Consider the following 19,544-nt stretch of genomic DNA (forward strand, 5'->3'; position numbering starts at 1 on the left):
CATATTACAGCTATCAGTTTGACAGAAAATATTTTTTTCATACATTTTAAGGGATTTTTATTATGAGTAATATAATTTAATAACTTCAACAACTTCCCTCAAATGTAATGAAACAAAGAAACTAAGTCCAACCATCAATTGGGTCCTGCTGATCACACTACTGCTATTAGCTTAACAAAAATATTTTGTCATTAGGTTAATGGATTTTTATTAGTAATAACATTAAAGAACTTTACTGTATCGTTCTGTAGACCAATGCAATTCTGTCCAACAATACTACAACACTTAGTTTGACAAAACTGCTTTTTTCATAATTTAAGGAAACTTTTTCAGACCACCTTCTTACAGGATTTCAGTGTTCATTGATTAATAAAAAACTGAATATTTGATATGTGATTAAAAATGAGCTTATAATTTTAAGGAATGTTTTATTATTAATATTCAATTACTAGTAATTGTTGGAGACACTTTTATGTTTGATAATTTTTGAATGTTTATGCAACGCTCTCTCTGTGTTCACCTGTCCACTGGCTTATGTGCAAGTACTATGTTCACCCACTAGGGGGAGCTTGGGTAATGCAAGGAGGAAATAAAACCTTCAGGTGAATGAGGTCAGGTGTGCAGAACAGGGGAGCAAACACTGTTTTTTGAGCGTGTCAGGGAGACGTGTCAGGGGGTCAGTTTGAGCCAAGGATCATACTCAGCGTTTATTTGGTTATTGTTGGAAATATAGGAAATATATAGGAACTCAGTTTGGGCTGAGTATATGATGAAGGCATCGACTGTTTTGGAAACACCAATAAAGCCAATAAATTGATTGATATATCCAAACAACAAGCTGCACATTGGATATTGCTCTGAACGTGTCTAAAACCAGGTTCCCGGTCCTCACCAGAGCAGACTTTGAATTAGTTAAAGTGCCGCTACAGTAATAACATTCAATAACTTCACTATAATGTAGTGTAGCTCAAGCAAACTCTGCTTATCTATCAGAGTGGTCCTGCTGATCAAGCTACAACACATAGTTTGACAAAAATACTTTTTCATAATTTTAAGGAAATGTTTTAAGACCACCTTCTTACAAGGTTCATTGATTAATATAAACCAGAATGTTTAAAAGTCAGAATCTGTGAATAACGTGCCAACTTTACCAAACTCTCTCCACTTTAAGTATTGAATTTGTAATCAAATCAGAGGGTTGCTGTAGAAAAGGAGATTATTTAAGGTTATGTTTGAGCTTTTATGTTTTTCAACAGGTGCAAGAGTCATTTAAACTGGACCAGATGGACCTTAGTGACTATTTAAAGTCACGACAGGTGCCTGAGGAAGACATACAGCGAATGGAACAGGAGAAGGTACTTAATGTAGGATGTGTTTTATTAATTAATTGTTTCTTTTTTTAAAGTGTGGATACGCTTCATGAAAACATATTTCTGATTAAAGGTTAATTGTTATAGCTTAATACAGTTGAATGAAGAATTCATGAAATATTTCTTTATTTTAGATTGATTCTAGTGTTATATGCCTCATGACGGACGACCAGCTAAAGGAGTATCTGCCATCCTATGGTGATCGACTGGCTGTTTTTGGACACTGCAGACGAAAGGAAAGAGAACCTTGCAGTCGCAAGTCAAAGATCTTCAAGCGTCTCAGAGGAAGACTCTCCAGAAACAAAAGTGATGAAGTGTTAGAGAAGGAGCACCAGAAACAACCAACAAATGCTCAAAAGAATCATAGAAAAATTGAGATTGGATGGATGCACTACAGAGAGGAGGGATTTATGCAGATACGCACCAAAAAAGGTGGAGGAACCAGAAAAGTGAGTGTCCCAAAAGACATTAAAAAGCAGGGTATGACTGAAAAAGCTGTGCAGTTGTTTTTTCCAGATGGAAAAAATACAGTAGGGATTGTCACTGATTTTGACTTTGATTGAACTGATTTTCAGGAGCATTCATTAGATGATAGTATCACAGTTTGGGAACTGTATGAAAAGACTAGGCTGCCTCTCTTGCGTTTCTATTTAACAACCAAAACAAAAGACATCACCAGTGGCACACATCAGGAAGAGAGTAATAGTGCTGCAAGTGCACAACCAAGTGAAAACACAAATGACAGGTCTGATATCGATCACCATTCTCCAGACACTACTGACACTGCTGCAACAAACATTGTGGAGATAAATTCTTCAGATATCATCTACATTGAAAGCAGCACAGTGTTTGCTAATCCAACTGGTGAAAGTCTCTCCGTCATGTACGCCACATCTGACACATCTGGGTTACCAGATCATGGTGCATTACTTCATGTGGATTCTTTAGATAATAGTGATGTTGTAACGTTCCACACACAAAGGATTTCCGACATGGAGTACTCCAGTCTTGGTGATACCACGCCTCTCTCTGAGGACCTGTCTTTTGAACCATTTCTGCCTCCTGCAGTGGAAACATTGCAGGAACAAGCCAATCAGACGGAAAGAGTTAAGAAAATGATTGTTCTTCATCGTGGACAAATTCTCAGAGAACTTATTCAAGTGTTTTCTGAGGAAAGTATCCTCGAGAATGACGTTTCCTTTAGACTTATACTTCCTGATGGAAAGCTTGAAAAGGCTGTGGACGATGGAGGAGTTTTAAGGGATGTGTTGTCAGAATTTTGGAATGACTTCTATGAGCAATGCACTATGGGAAATGACTTCAAAGTGCCATTCCTGCGTCATGATTTTGGTAAAAATGAATGGGAAAGCGTGGGCAGAGTAATTACATTTGGCTGGCAGAAAGGGAAGTACCTTCCTGTAAAACTTGCACCTGTACTTCTGGAGCAGGCAGTTCTGGGCTCTTTGGAGAGTGATCTTGTGGACATCTTTTTCAAGTATGTGTCAGAGTCTGAGGGAAGGATCTTTGAATCTTGCAGATCAGATTTTGACAGTGTTGATCAAGAAGAATTGTTGGAAATCATGGATCTTCACAACTGCCGGAGACTTCCAACAGCAGATAACATTGACCAAATTCTGGAGGAGCTTGCTCACCAGAAACTGATTCAGGAGCCCGCTTTCATGATTGAACAGTGGAGCAACACACTGGCACCTGTGAAATCAGAGCTGAAAGGGATTGTCGCTGTCTATGAAGAACTTCAGCCAACTTCACGAAAAATCATGAGATCAATTACATACCCAGCTCCCCGAATGCTCTGGAGAAACAAATGGTCAAGTATGTAAATGCATATCTCAGGGAATCAGACAGCCAGCACCTCTCCTCTTTCCTCAGATTTTGCACAGGATCAGACTTGTTCACAGGAAAGAGCATCAGTGTCAGCTTCACGCAAGTGGAGGGATTTCAGAGACGTCCTGTCGCTCATACATGTGGCTGTTACTTGGAGCTGTCTGTGAGTTATGAAAACTATCCAGACTTTCGACATGAAATGAACAAAGTCTTAGAGAGCAATGTATGGGTGATGGACATAGTCTAAGCTCCAATCAGTTCAACAAACAAATCTGAAACTAATCCAAGCCAATTTTTTTTTTTTTGATGTTCAAGCAGCATTTAATATGTGTTCATGTGTTCAGGAGCTTTTTGTTTGCCGTTTTTGCACTTACCTGTCAACCATGTGCTGTTCAGTATTCAATGATTGTTTAACTGTTTGAATAAAAAAAATCTGTTCATGCATGTGTGGATTTTGCATTTAACACAATTAGAATTGACCGCTGCAATTATGTACGAAGCTTTATTTTTTTCCTGGAACAATACAGAAAAGAAAAAGCTAAACAATTTGGAGAGGTGAATGTGACACTCTCCACACATCAGGTCAGTTTCACTTTCAAAGTTCTACATCAAGTTCAGTATTAATGAGCTGTCTCAGTTTGATATACAGGTCAACTGTTTCAAACACATCATTTGTTAATGTCAGATTATACTCAGACATGAGGTCCACACAGACATGGAACACATCTTCATCACATGGGAAGTCCTTAAACGCACACTCTTCAAGGCAGGTGTGAACTTTCTCCAGATCCACACGATGCAAACACTCTCTTCCTCCGTCCAGGTGAGGGACTGCATGCAGGACGGAGGGACGACCATGGGGTGATCGTGAGTTGTGGACTTGACGGACTCTGTGGTTGTTCCAAGTCAACACAACCTCATTGAGTTCTTCCTATGAGAAAATAATAGAGCAGTTCTTTTCTTAAACTTTTGAATTTAAAGGACACTGGCACAAGCTACACCGTGAATACGTCTGCTAAACTTCAAATACATCTCCCTCCCGTCTGATAAATCTTTTTATTTGGTCATGTTTTGTTGTTTGTTTTCCTTTACATGTTGTTTAATTGTTCATTGTGTCATTACTATTAATACCAAAGTAGTGATACATTCTGCCTCTTACTTATAGAAAGAATTGTAGCAAAAATCATGTTTTTGCTTGAGAACCCCTGAAATCCTACTGAGACCCCCTGAAATCCTATTGAGAACCCTTGGGAGTCCCTGGACCCTGATTTGAAAAAAACGTGTTTAACAATATTAGGGAATAACAATTGGTAATTCCCCCGGCTAGCTCAGTTGGTAGAGCATGAGACTCACAATCTCAGGGGTAGTGGGTTCGTGTCCCATGCCGGGCGTCACCTTCCCGTGGGCCCACCACCTGCAGGAAGGTTCTTAATCAGTGCATTGTGATCTGGGTGACAGTGCTCGGACTGTCACCCCCGCAACCCGGGAACGGATAAGTGGAAGAAAATGAATGAATTGGTAATTTCTTGCTCAGTCAAGTAGTTCTTACCCAAGGTTTGTTTAATATGACAGGTTGGCACAAAAGTGGCTAAATTTGTAAATATCTTCACTGATTCAAACTTTTGGGATCAGAAGGTCTTGAACAAAATGTTGAATTACAAACAATGTCTCATTGTAATGACAGCAGCAAGGTCGGCAATGAGTGATGATGTCATTTTCACCTGTTACAGCCATTGTAGTAATGGCCACTTTTTTTGCTGTGTATTTGTGTCACTCTTACTTCACACATCAGTGGTCTACAGGGGATTGTACTACATCACTGTTCAGAAAAATGTCATGACTTCACACTCAAAGACAGACAAGCTATGAAACTTATTGCGAATATAAATTTTCCAAAAATGCAAAAATCTAATTTTCCTAACTTCCATAGTGTGCCCAGTGGGACGCTACTGAGAAGAATTTTATTCGACCAACTTACAGGAACTTGGGTGGTTGAATGTAACAGCCAATCAAAAAGATCCTTCAGTTTATTACATAGGACAACACTAAAATAATGCTTATATTTAGTAGAGTCAAAGCAACTCTGAATACCACAACGTGCATTACTGTTGTTTTCTTTCCAAACAAAGTGTATAATTTCAATTTCAATTTGCAAAGAATTCAGGCAAAATGTTTTAAGTTATGGCTTTCTACAACCTTCTCTATCTCATAATGTGTCATTTAGCCTACGTGTATTACTTGAAGAAAGCAAAACTGGATCAAGGACTTGTCCAGGAGATTATCAGAGAAGTGTCCATCTTCTTTCAGCTTATCAAACAGGTCCATCCAGAACTGGACACACTCACTGCGCAGTGTCAGCCACCATCGTTCGATCCGCTGATTCCCTGTGCTTGGACCAAAGGTTACACTGTCTCTTTCATCTTGGTTCTCAGAAAAATGTAAAAACCGCTGCATTTCAGCCATGCGACCATTTTCTGTCCCTAAATCAAGTCTGAGTCTGGCAGGGCAGCCACCAGCGTCGAGAACAGCCTCCATGAAATAGCCAGCGATGATCTTTGGGTCATTGTTTGTTTTGTAAGCTTCAAGCCATATCATCTTTCGGGAAAACCCATCAATACACCCACTGATCGCGATTCCAAATGGCTTCAGCTTGTCGTAGCCATCAATGTGCCAAACATAGTTTGAACCACAGCTGTGGTACACACGCCTTCGTAGTCTATTTCTTGACCTCAGATCGACACCTTCACCATCCAGTAACCGTAGCAATATCCTTACGGTCTCTCTGTCTGTTACAATTCCATGTAACCAGCATTTTTGATGCATCCATCTGTAACCATGGGACTGACCAGAGGTTTCCAGTTGCTGTTCAATGAAGGTTGCCACTTCATCTACATCAGTTTTATTCTTCCTACGCCAGAGCCGCTTCTTTCTTAAAATCCTTTCCAGGGTGCGTTTGCTTAATACAATCCCATGTGAATTAGCAAGCAAATCAAGTATTTCATTTGTTGTGAAGCCCCATTTAAAGTAGTCCTCAATATACTGACAATCCATTTCTGTGTCCAACTGAAGAGGAGAGCTCATACCAACAAAGACCTGCTACTTTTGACTTGTGCAAATTACCTAATAATTATAACTTACTATCTCATAATTATGAGTTACTATCTCATAATTTCGACTTACTATCTCATAATTATGACATACTATGGGATTTTTTTTTACTCAAGTGTAAGTTCTTCTTTTTTTTTTTTAACTGGCGGAAATGGGCTTCCATATAGAAGTGTATCTGAGGTCAAATGTACCACTGTAGTTTTAAGAAGTATGATGAGACATCAACTTCCTTCTGGTCACTTGGTAAAATCGTCTGCAGCATAGCCATAGCAACCAGAAAAACCTTGGTTTGTTGAGAAAACTGAATCGTCAAAATGAAAAGGTACAGATCTTATACATAAAACGAATGAATACAATAAAAATCTCTTAAAATGAAGCTAAAACCACAACCAATCTTAAGATACAACAATTTCCACCTAAAATAGAAAGGATGTCGGCCATGTTTCTTCTTCCTGTCAGGAGAAACTCTGCAGTCATGTGACTTGAAGTCTGTCCAAAGAAAAGAATAAGAAGATGAAATGTACTCATGTTACATTTTCAGAACCTTTTTGTGAAATTTTGTGAAGTTACGGCATTTTTGGGGGACAAACAAAGGTTTTACACAATTCCGATCGAGTCTGAGCTTTATGTTTGGGTGTTTTTGTTACAATGTAGATCAACTTTATTTGACCAAAATATGTTGTCTCAGTAAATGTTTGTTTACTTCGTGGATTTCATGATTTGAATGATGGAATTCAATCTGCAGGCTTTTCATCATCAAGCTGAGTCCTGTAGTCTTAAATAAAGATAAACACTAATAATGGCTGAAATAGAAGGATAAAGAAAAGGCCCACTCCTCTCTGGATGAGGTGTTCACACACTGTTGACCTGATGCTGGGCTGACCTCACCTGCACTGAAAGGTCCTGGTTGATGTAAATCTTGTCGTCCTGATAGGAGATCTTGCCTTTCTTTCGGACAGCAGCAATGATTTGTTGTTTGTCTTTAAAATTGTCTCCAATCACGGAGTGTCTGGAAGCCGGGAGTCAAAGAACTTGACAGTCTGATTCTACTTGTTGGAGCCAAATGCTTAAATCCAACAATGTATGAAAACTTTTTGGCTTTAATTCCAATAATTAATTTGATGGATTATGATCTATTTATTAACTACTTTGATTGATTACTGTGTGGACACTTTTGGGATATTGGCAGTCCAAATCCCTCCACTGTGGTAAGAAAGTTTGATCTGCGTTGAAAAAGTTGGAAATAAGTCAATAAATTGTCTGCATTTTATGGGAACTTTGGGAAAAGTTATGAGTCAAACTCTGCATGAAAGTGTGGGAACCATAAGAGCAAGTCTTGGTTGTAGAACAGGAAGAAGATTGTTTTTTCACCCCTCTACCCTTTACTCACTTCCTTGAGGTGATGACACAAACAGGACCCGCCCCCTCCAACACCCGATTGAAGAATTGTCTGAGTTTTCAGTCCCCGTTCAAATACAATGGTTCTGCAAAGAAAAACACTGAGCAACAAATCTCTTTTACTGTCATCTTTATTTATAAGTTCAGTATTAAAGCAATCCAAAAGTAATCAGGTATTTCATTTTGTGATAGATTACATTACTTAACAAGTGACACACACCTTACACACACCGTCCACCAACCCCCAAACCCACACCCAGCAAATATTTGCGCATTGGGGCCCCAGAAGGCATAGAAAGTACAGAAGGTATATAATGTTGAGAAGGTACATTTTTATTCCTCACTTCATAGCTGCTTTCACATCCGACAGCTTTACTCCTGTTGAAAATAAAACCGAGTCACTTCTTTCATTTAAAACAACGTAAAAAGAAATATAAGTTTTTAAAAAATATTTGATTACAGCCAAAATACTTAAGTTTTAGGTTTTTTTTTCCACTCTTGTCCTGTACAGACAATACCATTGTAGATGATCTATCCGTCACCATTACCACACAGATCCAGTTTTCTCACTTTGCATGAATGGGGGAAGCATCTGCAATTTCATGATATCAACTATAATTATATAGTTGATATAATGAAATAAAGCATTCTATTCTATTCTGTAGAATAATTCTATACATTCTCTTGCCAGTTGGTGGGTTAACAGGCAGGATGGCAGCGCTCGAGACGATAAAGACATTTTCACAACTTGCTTTTGAGGAAAAACAGCAGATTTTAAAAGATAGGAGACCAACACCTGAGCTGCCAGATCTTCAGCAAAGGAAAGCTCAGAACATTGCTCCTACTTTCATGTCAATCTTCGGAGCAGGAGTGGATTCAGCACCACAGACGCTCTGCTGTCATAGTTGTTTTCAACATGTCATGAGATTTATCTTGTTGGGAGAGTATGAAGATTGATATTGAACCATTGCAGTGTAGTGTAGTGTCTGAGGAGGTAGAAGTATCACTATGGAGAAAATATAAATACTGTTATGCTAATTATTGCAGTGCTTTTTTGTCTGACAGATGAACAGCCTATTGTCACACCCTGCAGCTCAGCTGCCACATGGGGGCACTGTTGCTCTGGTTTTATGCCTTCTTCGCCTTCTTCGCCTCCTTTCGCTGTTCTCTCCAGGTGGGCATGTGAAGGGTTTGTTTACGGAAGCGGTGATCACTGGCTGGGATAATCCACTGACACTCTTCACCTCTTCAGTCGAGGCTATCAAAGCTCAGCAAGTAAAGGCCCCTGTAGACTCCCATAAGAACGCATAAGAACAAGAAGAAATGTTTGGCTGTGACGGCAGCCAGCTGCCGAAAAAAAATTACTTTTCGGCAGGAGAGTTCATACTCCAAGAAGAATCTGTTGAAGTTGCAGGCCACGCCCCCTCACGGCAGGCACACATCTGTGAAGCAGCATTTTAACTTTTCAGCTGCACAGCTTATATCTCGCTTCAATGTTTTCCGTAATACATTTCTGTGAACTGTTTCAGTAATGAAAGAGAAAGTTTAAGTCTGAGCCGCGATTTTGGTCTGGTTTTAACTGCAGGAGCTGAGTGATGCGTTCAGGTGCATCACGTAAGCCCACTCACTGACCTATTAATAAGCTCATACAGTAGCAAGGTTACAAGCTAAACAAGATTGAAATAGGACTAATAATTATTAGTGAGCTGGAACATGCATGCGCAGCACACGGCAGCGCAGAAGTTTCGGCAGTGCTTTCGCCTGGATGGTCGGCACAGCCGAACCATATTTCTTTGGCCAGATGGAGATGGACGAAGAAAATTGGGTCATTTTGTTTGGCAGGACCCCGGAGTGCCGAACTTTCTTCCTGTTCTTACGGAGGATGAATCAGCCTTTAGTCTTACACAGTTATCTCTCAGATTTCATTTGATTTTATACTGGGACCAATGTATGGAGCTAGGAAAGTTTGTTTTTGGTCTGGTCAGCGCCTAATTTTTCTTAATCTGGGTTGTTCACAGAAACGTAAATATTAGAAAAAAGTAATATTAAAACCCTAATCATTAATTCTATTGATAGTATGTCATTCATTTTATGACCAGGAAACAGTGACGTTTAAAGTGGCCAATCAAAAAGGAGAGGGGATTACGAGGCCGTCTTTGCAGTGCCCGCCCCCAAAGGGCTAAAACTCAACATCACTGCGTGGAGAGATCACAGGTGTCACAGCGAGCGACAGATAGAGGCAGCGAGCGTAGAAAGTGGTCTAACTGTGCGCGATTACAATTATTCTGCGCTTGTGTTTTTGGCACGAGACTGATCCCGTATACTGTAAGTCATTTAGCTTCAGTCTGAACTTATTTAGTTACAGGATTATCTCCATCATCTTCAGGACTAAATTCTCCAGCTCCAGCACTAACTCACCCAGCGTCAAGACTAACTCCTTCAGCCTTAGAACTAACTTCTTTAGATTCAGGACCAACGCCTTCAGCTTGAGGAAAAACTCGTTCAGCTTCAAGACTGACTCTTTTAGTTTCCTGCCTCAGTTTGAAACGTGAGTCTGCAGTTGTTATTTTACAAAAACTGAACTGAACAGTTCCAGATGTTTTTCATCTCTTCCAGCTCGGTTTAGTCTGCACTGATCCCTGATCCTTTCTCTCTGCCCCCCGTCTCTTTATCATGCATATATTGTACATACAACTCAGTGCTTCTATAGCACACACCTTTCTTCTCTTCATACCTACAGAACATCAGTGAACAGTTGAAGCCCACAGCTCCTCTCTCAGACTGAATACTCACCAATACTCTTGTCACTTCTTCTTAAATGGTGTGAAGTGCTTCATTTTACCCCACACGTAGTCTACTGCTGATTTGTTTCCTTCCTCCACTTGACGTTTCATCTTCTCCAGTTTCTGGACCTTCTCCTGGTCTCCTCTCTCTGACATTGTCTCGATCAAGAAGTCGTAGTGGACGTAGGTGGACAATGAGTCGACGTTGAGGGCGATCTGCTCCAGATTTACCACATATTCGTAGGCTTCGTCCTCCAGCTGCCGCTTCACCTCGATCATCCTCCTCTCCTCGTCTTCCAGTATCTGCAGCAGGTTTGACTCTGTAACTTTGGCCGACTTGTTCTTCTCATACTCCTCTTTCATCTGTGTGTTGGTTTGTGTAAGTTTCCTTGTCTTAACGATGTATTGCCATGTGTCTTTGACATGAGATGATGCTGGACACTTTCCGCTGCAAACAGTGCAATGGCCATTTTTCATCACCACACAGTGTTTTGCACTCCAGGCCACAGTGCATCCTGGATAGTGACACGTCTCCTCGCAGCTTTTGCAGCAGGTAGCTCCTGAATATGTAAAAAAGCCCCAGCCTCCAGGAATGTTCTCTTTTACTTTGTACGGCTGGTCCACTGTAACTTCATAGCTCTCATTCTTCTTTGTCTCGTCTTCAAATTGTTTCACAGCTTCCTTCTTCTGCTGGATCTCCTTCTTCTTCAGCTCCATCAGAAGGATGCGATCTTGCAGGTTTTGGATGCAGGCTGTCAGACGGATGCGTTCATTCAGGACATTCACGGTTTCCTCCAGTTCCTGAGGAGGTGTTTTCTCTAAGAAGGCAGTAAACTGGTCAATCCCTCTCTTGTTGATTTTCCACGCATTTTCCAAAACTAATTCATGTTCCTCCGTTCTCTCCATTTTCTGCTGGTTGTTAAACAGGAAGTAAGTTGGCTGGTTCTTCTTGTTTCTTGCACATTTGATTTTGGCTGCTTCAAGAGCATTAAGAGCATTTTTGGGTGGGCCTCCATCTGAGTAGGTCAGCAGAGCCACGATGTTTTCCTTCATGTCTTTTCCAAACAGAGACATTATTGAGTTGAAGGTATACGACAACCGGTCGCTCAGGCGACACTCACTGGACTTCAGCACCAGACCCACCGCATCAACACTGCGCACGCCGTCCTGCGCTCGAAAAATGTCCAGCAGTCTGTCACTGATGAGGACATCACGTTCAATCCCCCTGGTGTCTCCGTATCCAGGAGTATCGATGACGGTCAGAGAGTAGGGTGGAGCTTTATCTTTGTAGCCAAAAATCTGGTAAACGATAACATCTGAGGTCTGACTCGTGCTCTGATTGGAGCCCTCCTCCACCAGCTCAAACCAGACTTCATCCTCCCATGTCACTCCCATGCTGTGGTTGAACAGAGCGTTGATCAGTGCCGACTTTCCAGTTCCTGTTTCACCAACCAGCAGGATGGTTTTATTGGGCCTGTTCCCGTTTGTCTCTCCAACAGTCATTCTGGTCAGAGTGCCGAACTCCTCCTTCTTAGGTTTCAGCTGGTAGATGTTGGGACGTCCTCCTGAGACCAGCGTGCTTTTGGAGACCAGTTCTCGGTATTTGGATGAGATGTTGGTGATGCTACAGGGGGGAAAAAAACAGAAAACCAATTTGTCACTCAGACTTTAATTCACATGCTGCACATTGTGACCTGCAAGACCCACAAGGCCTGCAAGACCAACAAGACCTACAAGACTGGCAAGACCTCCAAACCTACAAGACCTACAGAACCCAAAGGATCAACAAAACACACAACACCGACAGGGGCTACACAATCTTTAAGACTTTTACGTCCTGTCAGATCCTCAAACCTCGACTGTGCTGCATCATGGTGGTTAGAATGATGGGATTCAAGCCCAGATGGGCTCATCATAGACTTATCAGTGCCCACAGACACACTGCCCCCTTCTGGATGTTTCTCTGACACTTTGAAAGTCAATACAGATTCCTCAAAATGTTTACGACTTACCATGTTAACTTTTTCGAGATTCACCAAACATAGGTGATCTTCTATAAGCATGATATTAAAATCATAAAATATTACTAATAGTTGGAAAAAAGGCTATAACAAGGAATTGGGGTAAAGTGGATCTACCAACCCGGAACAATGGACAGACATAATGCAAGAAATCTAAACAATGGAAAAACTGACACATCGACTACAAGAACCACAAGCAGAAGATAAGTGGAAGGAATTGACTTTTTTCAGGAACCAGAATAGCGATAGACAACTGAAAGGCTAATCAACACGGAAGATGAAAACTGTTCCAAAGAACGGACAAAATAGAATGAAGCTCCCAACAGGATATTACCCTTTTTTCCTCTTTCTTTTTCCTTTCCCTTCTTTATCTTTTGTTCATTCTTTTTCTTATATCTCCTATTTCTGTCGTTATGTAAACCGCAATTATATTTGTTCAGGATAAACGTCTCTGTTTTGTCTGTTTGTTTTGGAAAAATGAGAGAAATCAATAAAAACTGAAGTGAGAAAAAATTATATTAAAATCATGCAAGTAAGTCAACATCTGGTTGTAAGAGATCACCTCAGGGGGCCCAGACCCCTCCCCCCTCTCTGACCTCAAGGCAAACCAAGGAACCCCCAGCTTCCTCTGGCCTGGGCAACAAACTGACTTCAAAGGCACTGAAGAAACGTGGTAACTAACTACTGAGCATTAAATAGTTAAACATCATGCTCTGTACAGATCTACTCAACTTTCATGAAGATGTGTTGATTCTATTACTCAAGACATTCATAGACTCATCTACAAATTGGCTTCTGATAGAGTTGCCCTCAGAGTTCTCTCTCTCTCTCTCTCTCTCTCTCTCTCTCTCTCTCTCTCTCTCTCTCTCTCTCTCTCTCTCTCTCTCTCTCTCTCTCTCTCTCTCTCTCTCTCAGGAGTTAAGGAAAGGGGATCATGTTGTTGTGACTGTCGGGCACACTCGGTGGCGTAATAATAATCCGCTGGCAGCGAAGGTGAATGACATCAGCCATGGGGAAATAACCACAAATTTCTGAATAGATATGTTGGGATTTATGGTTGGTTATTAGCATTAAATTACTGTGATTAATCGATTACTGAAAGTAATACATCACTGGACGTAATTTAGGAAAATTTTAAATTATTAATGGAAGTAAACGGTCATTTACTCATTAACAACTCCTAAAGTAATTGAGTAATTACTTAAAAGTCAATAAATTATCAAAAATATATTTAATAATGAAAAATTATTAATTAGAATAAATTAGTTATTTATCTATTAATAATAAATTTGTGCACCACCAGATAAACTGGAAATAGCTAATACCAAAATATCAGTCTCATTTGTAAAATGGTTTATTTAAGTTAGTTAATATTTCAGTTTAAAAATATAACAATCTTAAATAAAAGGTAAGGTGTGAGATCCAAGCACAGACTGTAACAAACCAGTGAATTGTCAACAATAAATACACAATAATCACCAAGAATCCTTCAATTCAGCTGACAGGCGTTTATCAACAAAATGTCTTAATTCATAAATAATTCTGAAATCATCTCATAAATCAACACATTCAAGTAGTAAACGACATCTAACATGGAGATCTAATCTATTAAACAGCAAACACTATGTACAAAGAGTGTGTGTGTGTGTGTGGTCTGGAGTGATGAGGGTGATGGGTGTAATGACTTCGAACGTCCACCAGGTGGTGGATGAGTTGGGATCGTCACCCAAGAGGGCAGCTCTGATGCGGTTTCAAAGAGCTAAAATGGTGGTCAGGTTGCGCTCTGCGGAGTAGCGTTACCGTGGCGATTGGGGGACGCTTTCCGAGGTCACGTGACGACCGGACGACGCCGTCAGTCCGGTTCTGAGCTGGAGTTCTAACTGGATGTCGGAACATGCAATAAGAACTCTGGTTATCTGTCGTTAGCGGCACAAGTTAGCAGTTCGGGTGCTAAATGTGGTTATGTGTATGGACTTATCTGGATCAGATAACAGGAGTGCAGGGGCTGCGCAGACTCAGGTTAGTGAAAGAGGGGGCGAGAGAGAGAGAGAAGGGGGAGAGAAGGGAAAGACAGAGAATTCTGGCGAGGTTCGATTCTGCAACCCGGTTCTCCACACAGAGCTCCCAGTGGGCCTGGAGCTCACTTGGACCTCTGGTTCTGGGGTGGAAAACCCGAGTCCCAGACTTGGTTGATGCGCGTGAAAGCACGTACACAAACATATGATATGCTGCGGCCTTCTCAGCGGCACATTGAAACACATTGCATGTTAGCGTCACGCTAATCTAACAATTTCTGCCCAGAAAAAGCTCTTACTGTCTGGTGGTGCTGTGCAGTTCTGTGAGGCTGCGGTAACTGGTCTGAAATCAGCGTCTTAAATTCAGAGGCCTGGCTTCAGCTGCAGGAGTGGACAGTGATGCAGCTAAAGGTGGGAGAGGAGACGCTGGCTTGGGTCTCCAGAATCCCCCAAAAAAAGGAAATATGAAAGAAGAAGTACTCCAAACTGTGTCCTGCTTGTCCAGCGGGCTGGCGGTTCTGTCCTTTGGACCTACTTGGTGCTCTCTTTACTGTCCCGAGGCAGCAGTGATATGTGTCCCTCTCGGTGGCTGGGATGAGAACGGTGGTTGGAAAGGAGCTTCACCAAGTTGACTTTTGGACCCCTGTGGTGTCTGGGTCAGGTTCGACCATTATCATTGGTTGCCAACCTGGGGGGTTGGAGACTTCCTGGGGTCTTTGGCCTGCTCCCTGCTGTTTTATGGCCTGTTTATTGTTGCTGGTGTTTCTCCTCAGTCACAGAAAATGCTTGGAGGAGTTCAATGGAATCTTTAGCCCTACATTGACTACAAAAGCGCATTTCTTACACGTTCCCCTTCTAACCATTGATATAATGTCAAATATCACAAGGTTTGAATATGTATAAGTTCTTTTCTAAATGAGGCCGGTCACCTGATAAAGACCGACACGTCATCACACGCCAGATGATGCTCTGAGGAAGACTGCAGGTGCAGCGGAAACTTTACTTTACTGTGTTGGTTTTACAACATTCATAAAATTCATAGTTGGGATCTGGGTTTTAGATTATTTAAACTTGTTCAAGGAATATTATTGCATTGGTAACTTAACAAGATCTGCTTTGAGTCATTGTGAGTTTACCTGAATGCTCCGATGAGGTTCCGGAGTTAAGGAGAAGTGGAGAGGAAAGGAGATAGGAGGGGCTATTAGGATGTACCCTCTGAATTTCTGATTCCAGAACAGCTGATCTGAATTAGTTCAATCAACTCTCAGTATGTGAACCTTGACCAAATCTGAAGTTCATTTAGGTGCAATCCAACAAGAGAAAGCTGAATTAGAAGCAGCTAAAAATGAAATATAAAACCATAATTCAGAATGAAAAGGCGGATATGCACATCTGCTATGATTGCTCCTCACTTTGATTTGTATTTTAGTATTTAAATTGACATAAGCTATTAAATTAAAAAAAATATTCCTTCAGTAGCTACTTTATGTAGTAATTTAAACCAGTATTCGAGGAGTCATTTAAAATGTGACCATGTGTGCATCAACACTAAAATTAAAGAATAAAATACTGAAATTATTTATTAAGAAAAGAACGTTTGAGTTCTACTCAAGAAGGCACAACATGTTTAAATGTATGTTTGTAACACCGCATTACGTAATCATGGTGCAATATGTAATAATGTAATACATTTTCAACTCATTATGTAATAATGTCACATTTTGTACTAAAATTCATGAATGTAGTAATAAACTTTGCCCCATTTTGTCATAACGTTACATACTGCAATCGTTATTACAAAATCTGGGTTTTCCACTTTTCTTTAAGAAAGCGTAATAATTTGGTGCATTATGTAATAAATGAGCCCTTTATGTTTAATAATAAGTAAAAATTAAGTTTCAGTTGGACTAGAATTATATGTCACTCTTTGCTTTTGCTCATGTATTGCCAACAGAACAAAGGCAGACTCCAGAGCTCTAAATCAGGTTCAACTTTTTAGATCACTAGTCATTGTGGCTGGTCGATTTTTAAAGTTAAAGCCATGCAGTATTTCTACCAGACATTTCTATTTCCTTGAAGAAATCAAAGCAGAATGTAAGTGCCACTGAGTGCGTTTTATCATTTAACCTGCATGTTGTAATAACTGTTGCAACATGTAACAAGTTATTGCAAAATGTGGCAAAGTTTATTAGAAAATACATTGAAGAATGTTATTTCAAAATGTGGCTTTATTACATAATGAGTTCAAAATGTATTACAGTATTACATATTGCACCATTATGACATAATGGGGCACTACTATGTGGTTTACTTTTCTGTTATTTACATTTTGTTTTCACGTTTGTTGTGTGCATCATTTACGGTCAGGATACTCACTTTGCCATGGTGACAATGTGATGCAGTGATGCGTCAATGAAGTCAGATTGCTGTAAAGAAAAGAAGAAGAAGGACGGGATGAGACATGAATCTGACCAATCACAGCTCAGAGACCTAATATCAAGCAGGATTAACCCGTTTGTTGTCATAAAACTGTCGTTTTCTGTTGATTTCATCCACATAATAGAGACACTGAAGAAATCAAGTCTCATCACTGAGCAATTTGAAGTATACTTCTCGTTATTATTACTACTAATAATAACAATAATGGCAATAATAGCAATAACAACAATAATAATAATAATAATAATAATAATAATAATAATAATAATAATTCAGGTCATTTTATTTGTAGCTGCGGGTAGATTTGTTTTGTAGGTTTTGTGATGGATTCAGCATATCATAACGAGAAAATACACACAACAAACCAGACAGGCAGATATTTGGTCGAGTGACAGAGAAAGCCAAGAGAAAAAAACAAGACGAGTGCTCAATGTTTCACTGTTCACCAATAAGTAAAAAAGATAACATTCAAATTAAAGGATTGAAATGGGTAAAAACAAACCACAATACAACACAATATATAACCTTAGAGAGATAAGAGCAGTCTGATAATGAAATCTTATAAACTTCTAAAGTCGTTTTGTCATACGGGATATTTATAGAAGCCTACTTACGTCCAACAGGTTGAGAGACTGTGGGAAGAAAAGCGTGCACACTGGGAGAACATGACACTTTAATATTGTTTTAATTCAATGTTCTTCAATGAATTGTTGGATCTGGTTTCCGTGGTTACAAGGATTCTAATCATTGGGTTTTATTTTAGAAAGGTCATTTTTGTAATAAAAACCTGGGAGATTTAAAGACTCACCTGCTCCTGCTGTGATGAGGATGATCTATAGTCTGAACGCTCCAAGCCTTTATATGCACACACACACACACTTCTAAACAAAACTGAAACTAACGAACTGGAGGTCATGTGATTTCACAGAAACTCAGAGATTACAAGAAGGACACCCACACCCACACCCACACCCACACCCACACCCACGAAATCATGTGTGGTGTGCAGCAGGAAACAAACAGTTCCAGTTAGAGATGGTATCATTCAGGAGACTGAGATCACAGAGCGACAGAGAAAGAAGGAAAACAAGAAGCATAAATAATGAACAAACAAAGGAAATAAGATGAGAGAAGAAAATATAGAACACACACACACACACACAAAAACACACACACCATATGGCGACACGTCAGCTCAGATGAAAACATCTGGCGTCTCTCTGTGTTCACACGGGCCCAGTTCAATGTTACAGAAATGATGCTGCAAAACAAGATTCGCTATATTGAGTTTTATCATCCATATTGGTCATTTAAGCATCTATATTAGTAGTTTTATCGTCCATATCGATAGTTTTAATGTCCCTATCAGTAGTTTTATAGTCCATATTGGTAGTTTTATCATCCACATTGGTAATTTACTCGTCTATATTAGTAACTTATTGTCCATATTCGTATTTTTATCATCCATATTGATTGTTTTATCATCAATATTAGTAATTTTACCATCCATATTGGTATCTTACAGTCCATATTGTTAGTTTTTTTGTCCATATTGGTAGTTTTATCATACATATTAGAAGTTGGACCCTGTGTTTTGTGCACTGTTCCCACAGGACTGGAGATTTTTGCTGGGATTCACTCCCAAATGATGAGGCTTAAATTTCTTTTCCCCATTTATTTTTCAGGTAAAAAACCTGGAACACACACACAATGTAAATATTAATTCATTCATTCAATATTCGTTTTAAATAAAGTAGAGCAATATCCAACAGTAAATGTTCAGTTATACATTAAATAAGTACATTTCTATTATATATATATACATATACATACACATACACATATATATACACTCATACACATATATTTCATTGATATACTTCACAATAAATAAGTAAATATTATTTACAATGAAGCTATTTCCATATTTTTTAATTACTATACATAATACAAATAAATACAATAAGAATCGTATATATAGTACTTCATGTATTTTGAATTTAATAATCTAACCAACAATCATGACTTCCTTTTCATTTAGGTTGAGATATCAATTGATTTCATTTGTACATTTATTTTCATTGCACGTTTTATTTAATAATACCACTTTACCAGTTAACGTAAACACAAATTTAGCCAACTGAGGGCAAACCACAACGTGAACAGCTGTATTTAAAAAGTCCCACATTTCCGGACGCACTTAAACGCACCTCACAGTCCAAACTCAGCGTGAAAGTGAAAGTAAACAATCGCCTCTTACCGGCAGTCATCTTCAGTTTTATTTGAGTGGGTACCCGTTTCTGCACGTCCTTCGGCCCCGCTGAAGCACTTCAGCGCTTCCTCAGCTCACTTCTTTGGCTCTGGCTTTCACACACGCCACAGCTGATGACGTTGAAGAGAACCTGAAGCACTTCCTCCTCTCTGATAAAAACAGCTGGAGCACCGCTGCTGCTTCCGTGAGGGGAGGGCTGTGTGGCTGCGCAGCTGCGCAGCACTCTTCCTTGTTCACCACAACAATGCGGGTAAAACCAAAGAGCTGGTGGTGGACTTCCGCAGGCGGAGACC

At 39.9% G+C, this 19,544-nt stretch overlaps 1 protein-coding gene across 1 annotated transcript; it reads right to left on the minus strand.

Moving 5' to 3' along the window:
* Positions 1–7,835: 7,835 nt before the first annotated feature.
* LOC308123740 (uncharacterized protein) lies at positions 7,836–17,807 on the minus strand. The gene is made up of 5 exons (XM_080486392.1): positions 17,788–17,807; positions 17,594–17,634; positions 16,917–16,966; positions 10,515–12,128; positions 7,836–8,099 (listed from the first exon to the last, which is right to left on the minus strand). Exons 3-4 carry the CDS (start codon positions 16,922–16,924, stop codon positions 10,526–10,528), a joined length of 1,611 nt encoding a protein of 536 aa, XP_080342518.1. The 5' UTR covers positions 16,925–16,966; positions 17,594–17,634; positions 17,788–17,807; the 3' UTR covers positions 7,836–8,099; positions 10,515–10,525.
* Between the last annotated feature and the right edge of the window lie 1,737 nt (positions 17,808–19,544).

This window comes from Lipophrys pholis (assembly GCF_963383615.2).
Source record: "Lipophrys pholis genome assembly, chromosome: 18".
Taxonomy (NCBI): domain Eukaryota; kingdom Metazoa; phylum Chordata; class Actinopteri; order Blenniiformes; family Blenniidae; genus Lipophrys; species Lipophrys pholis.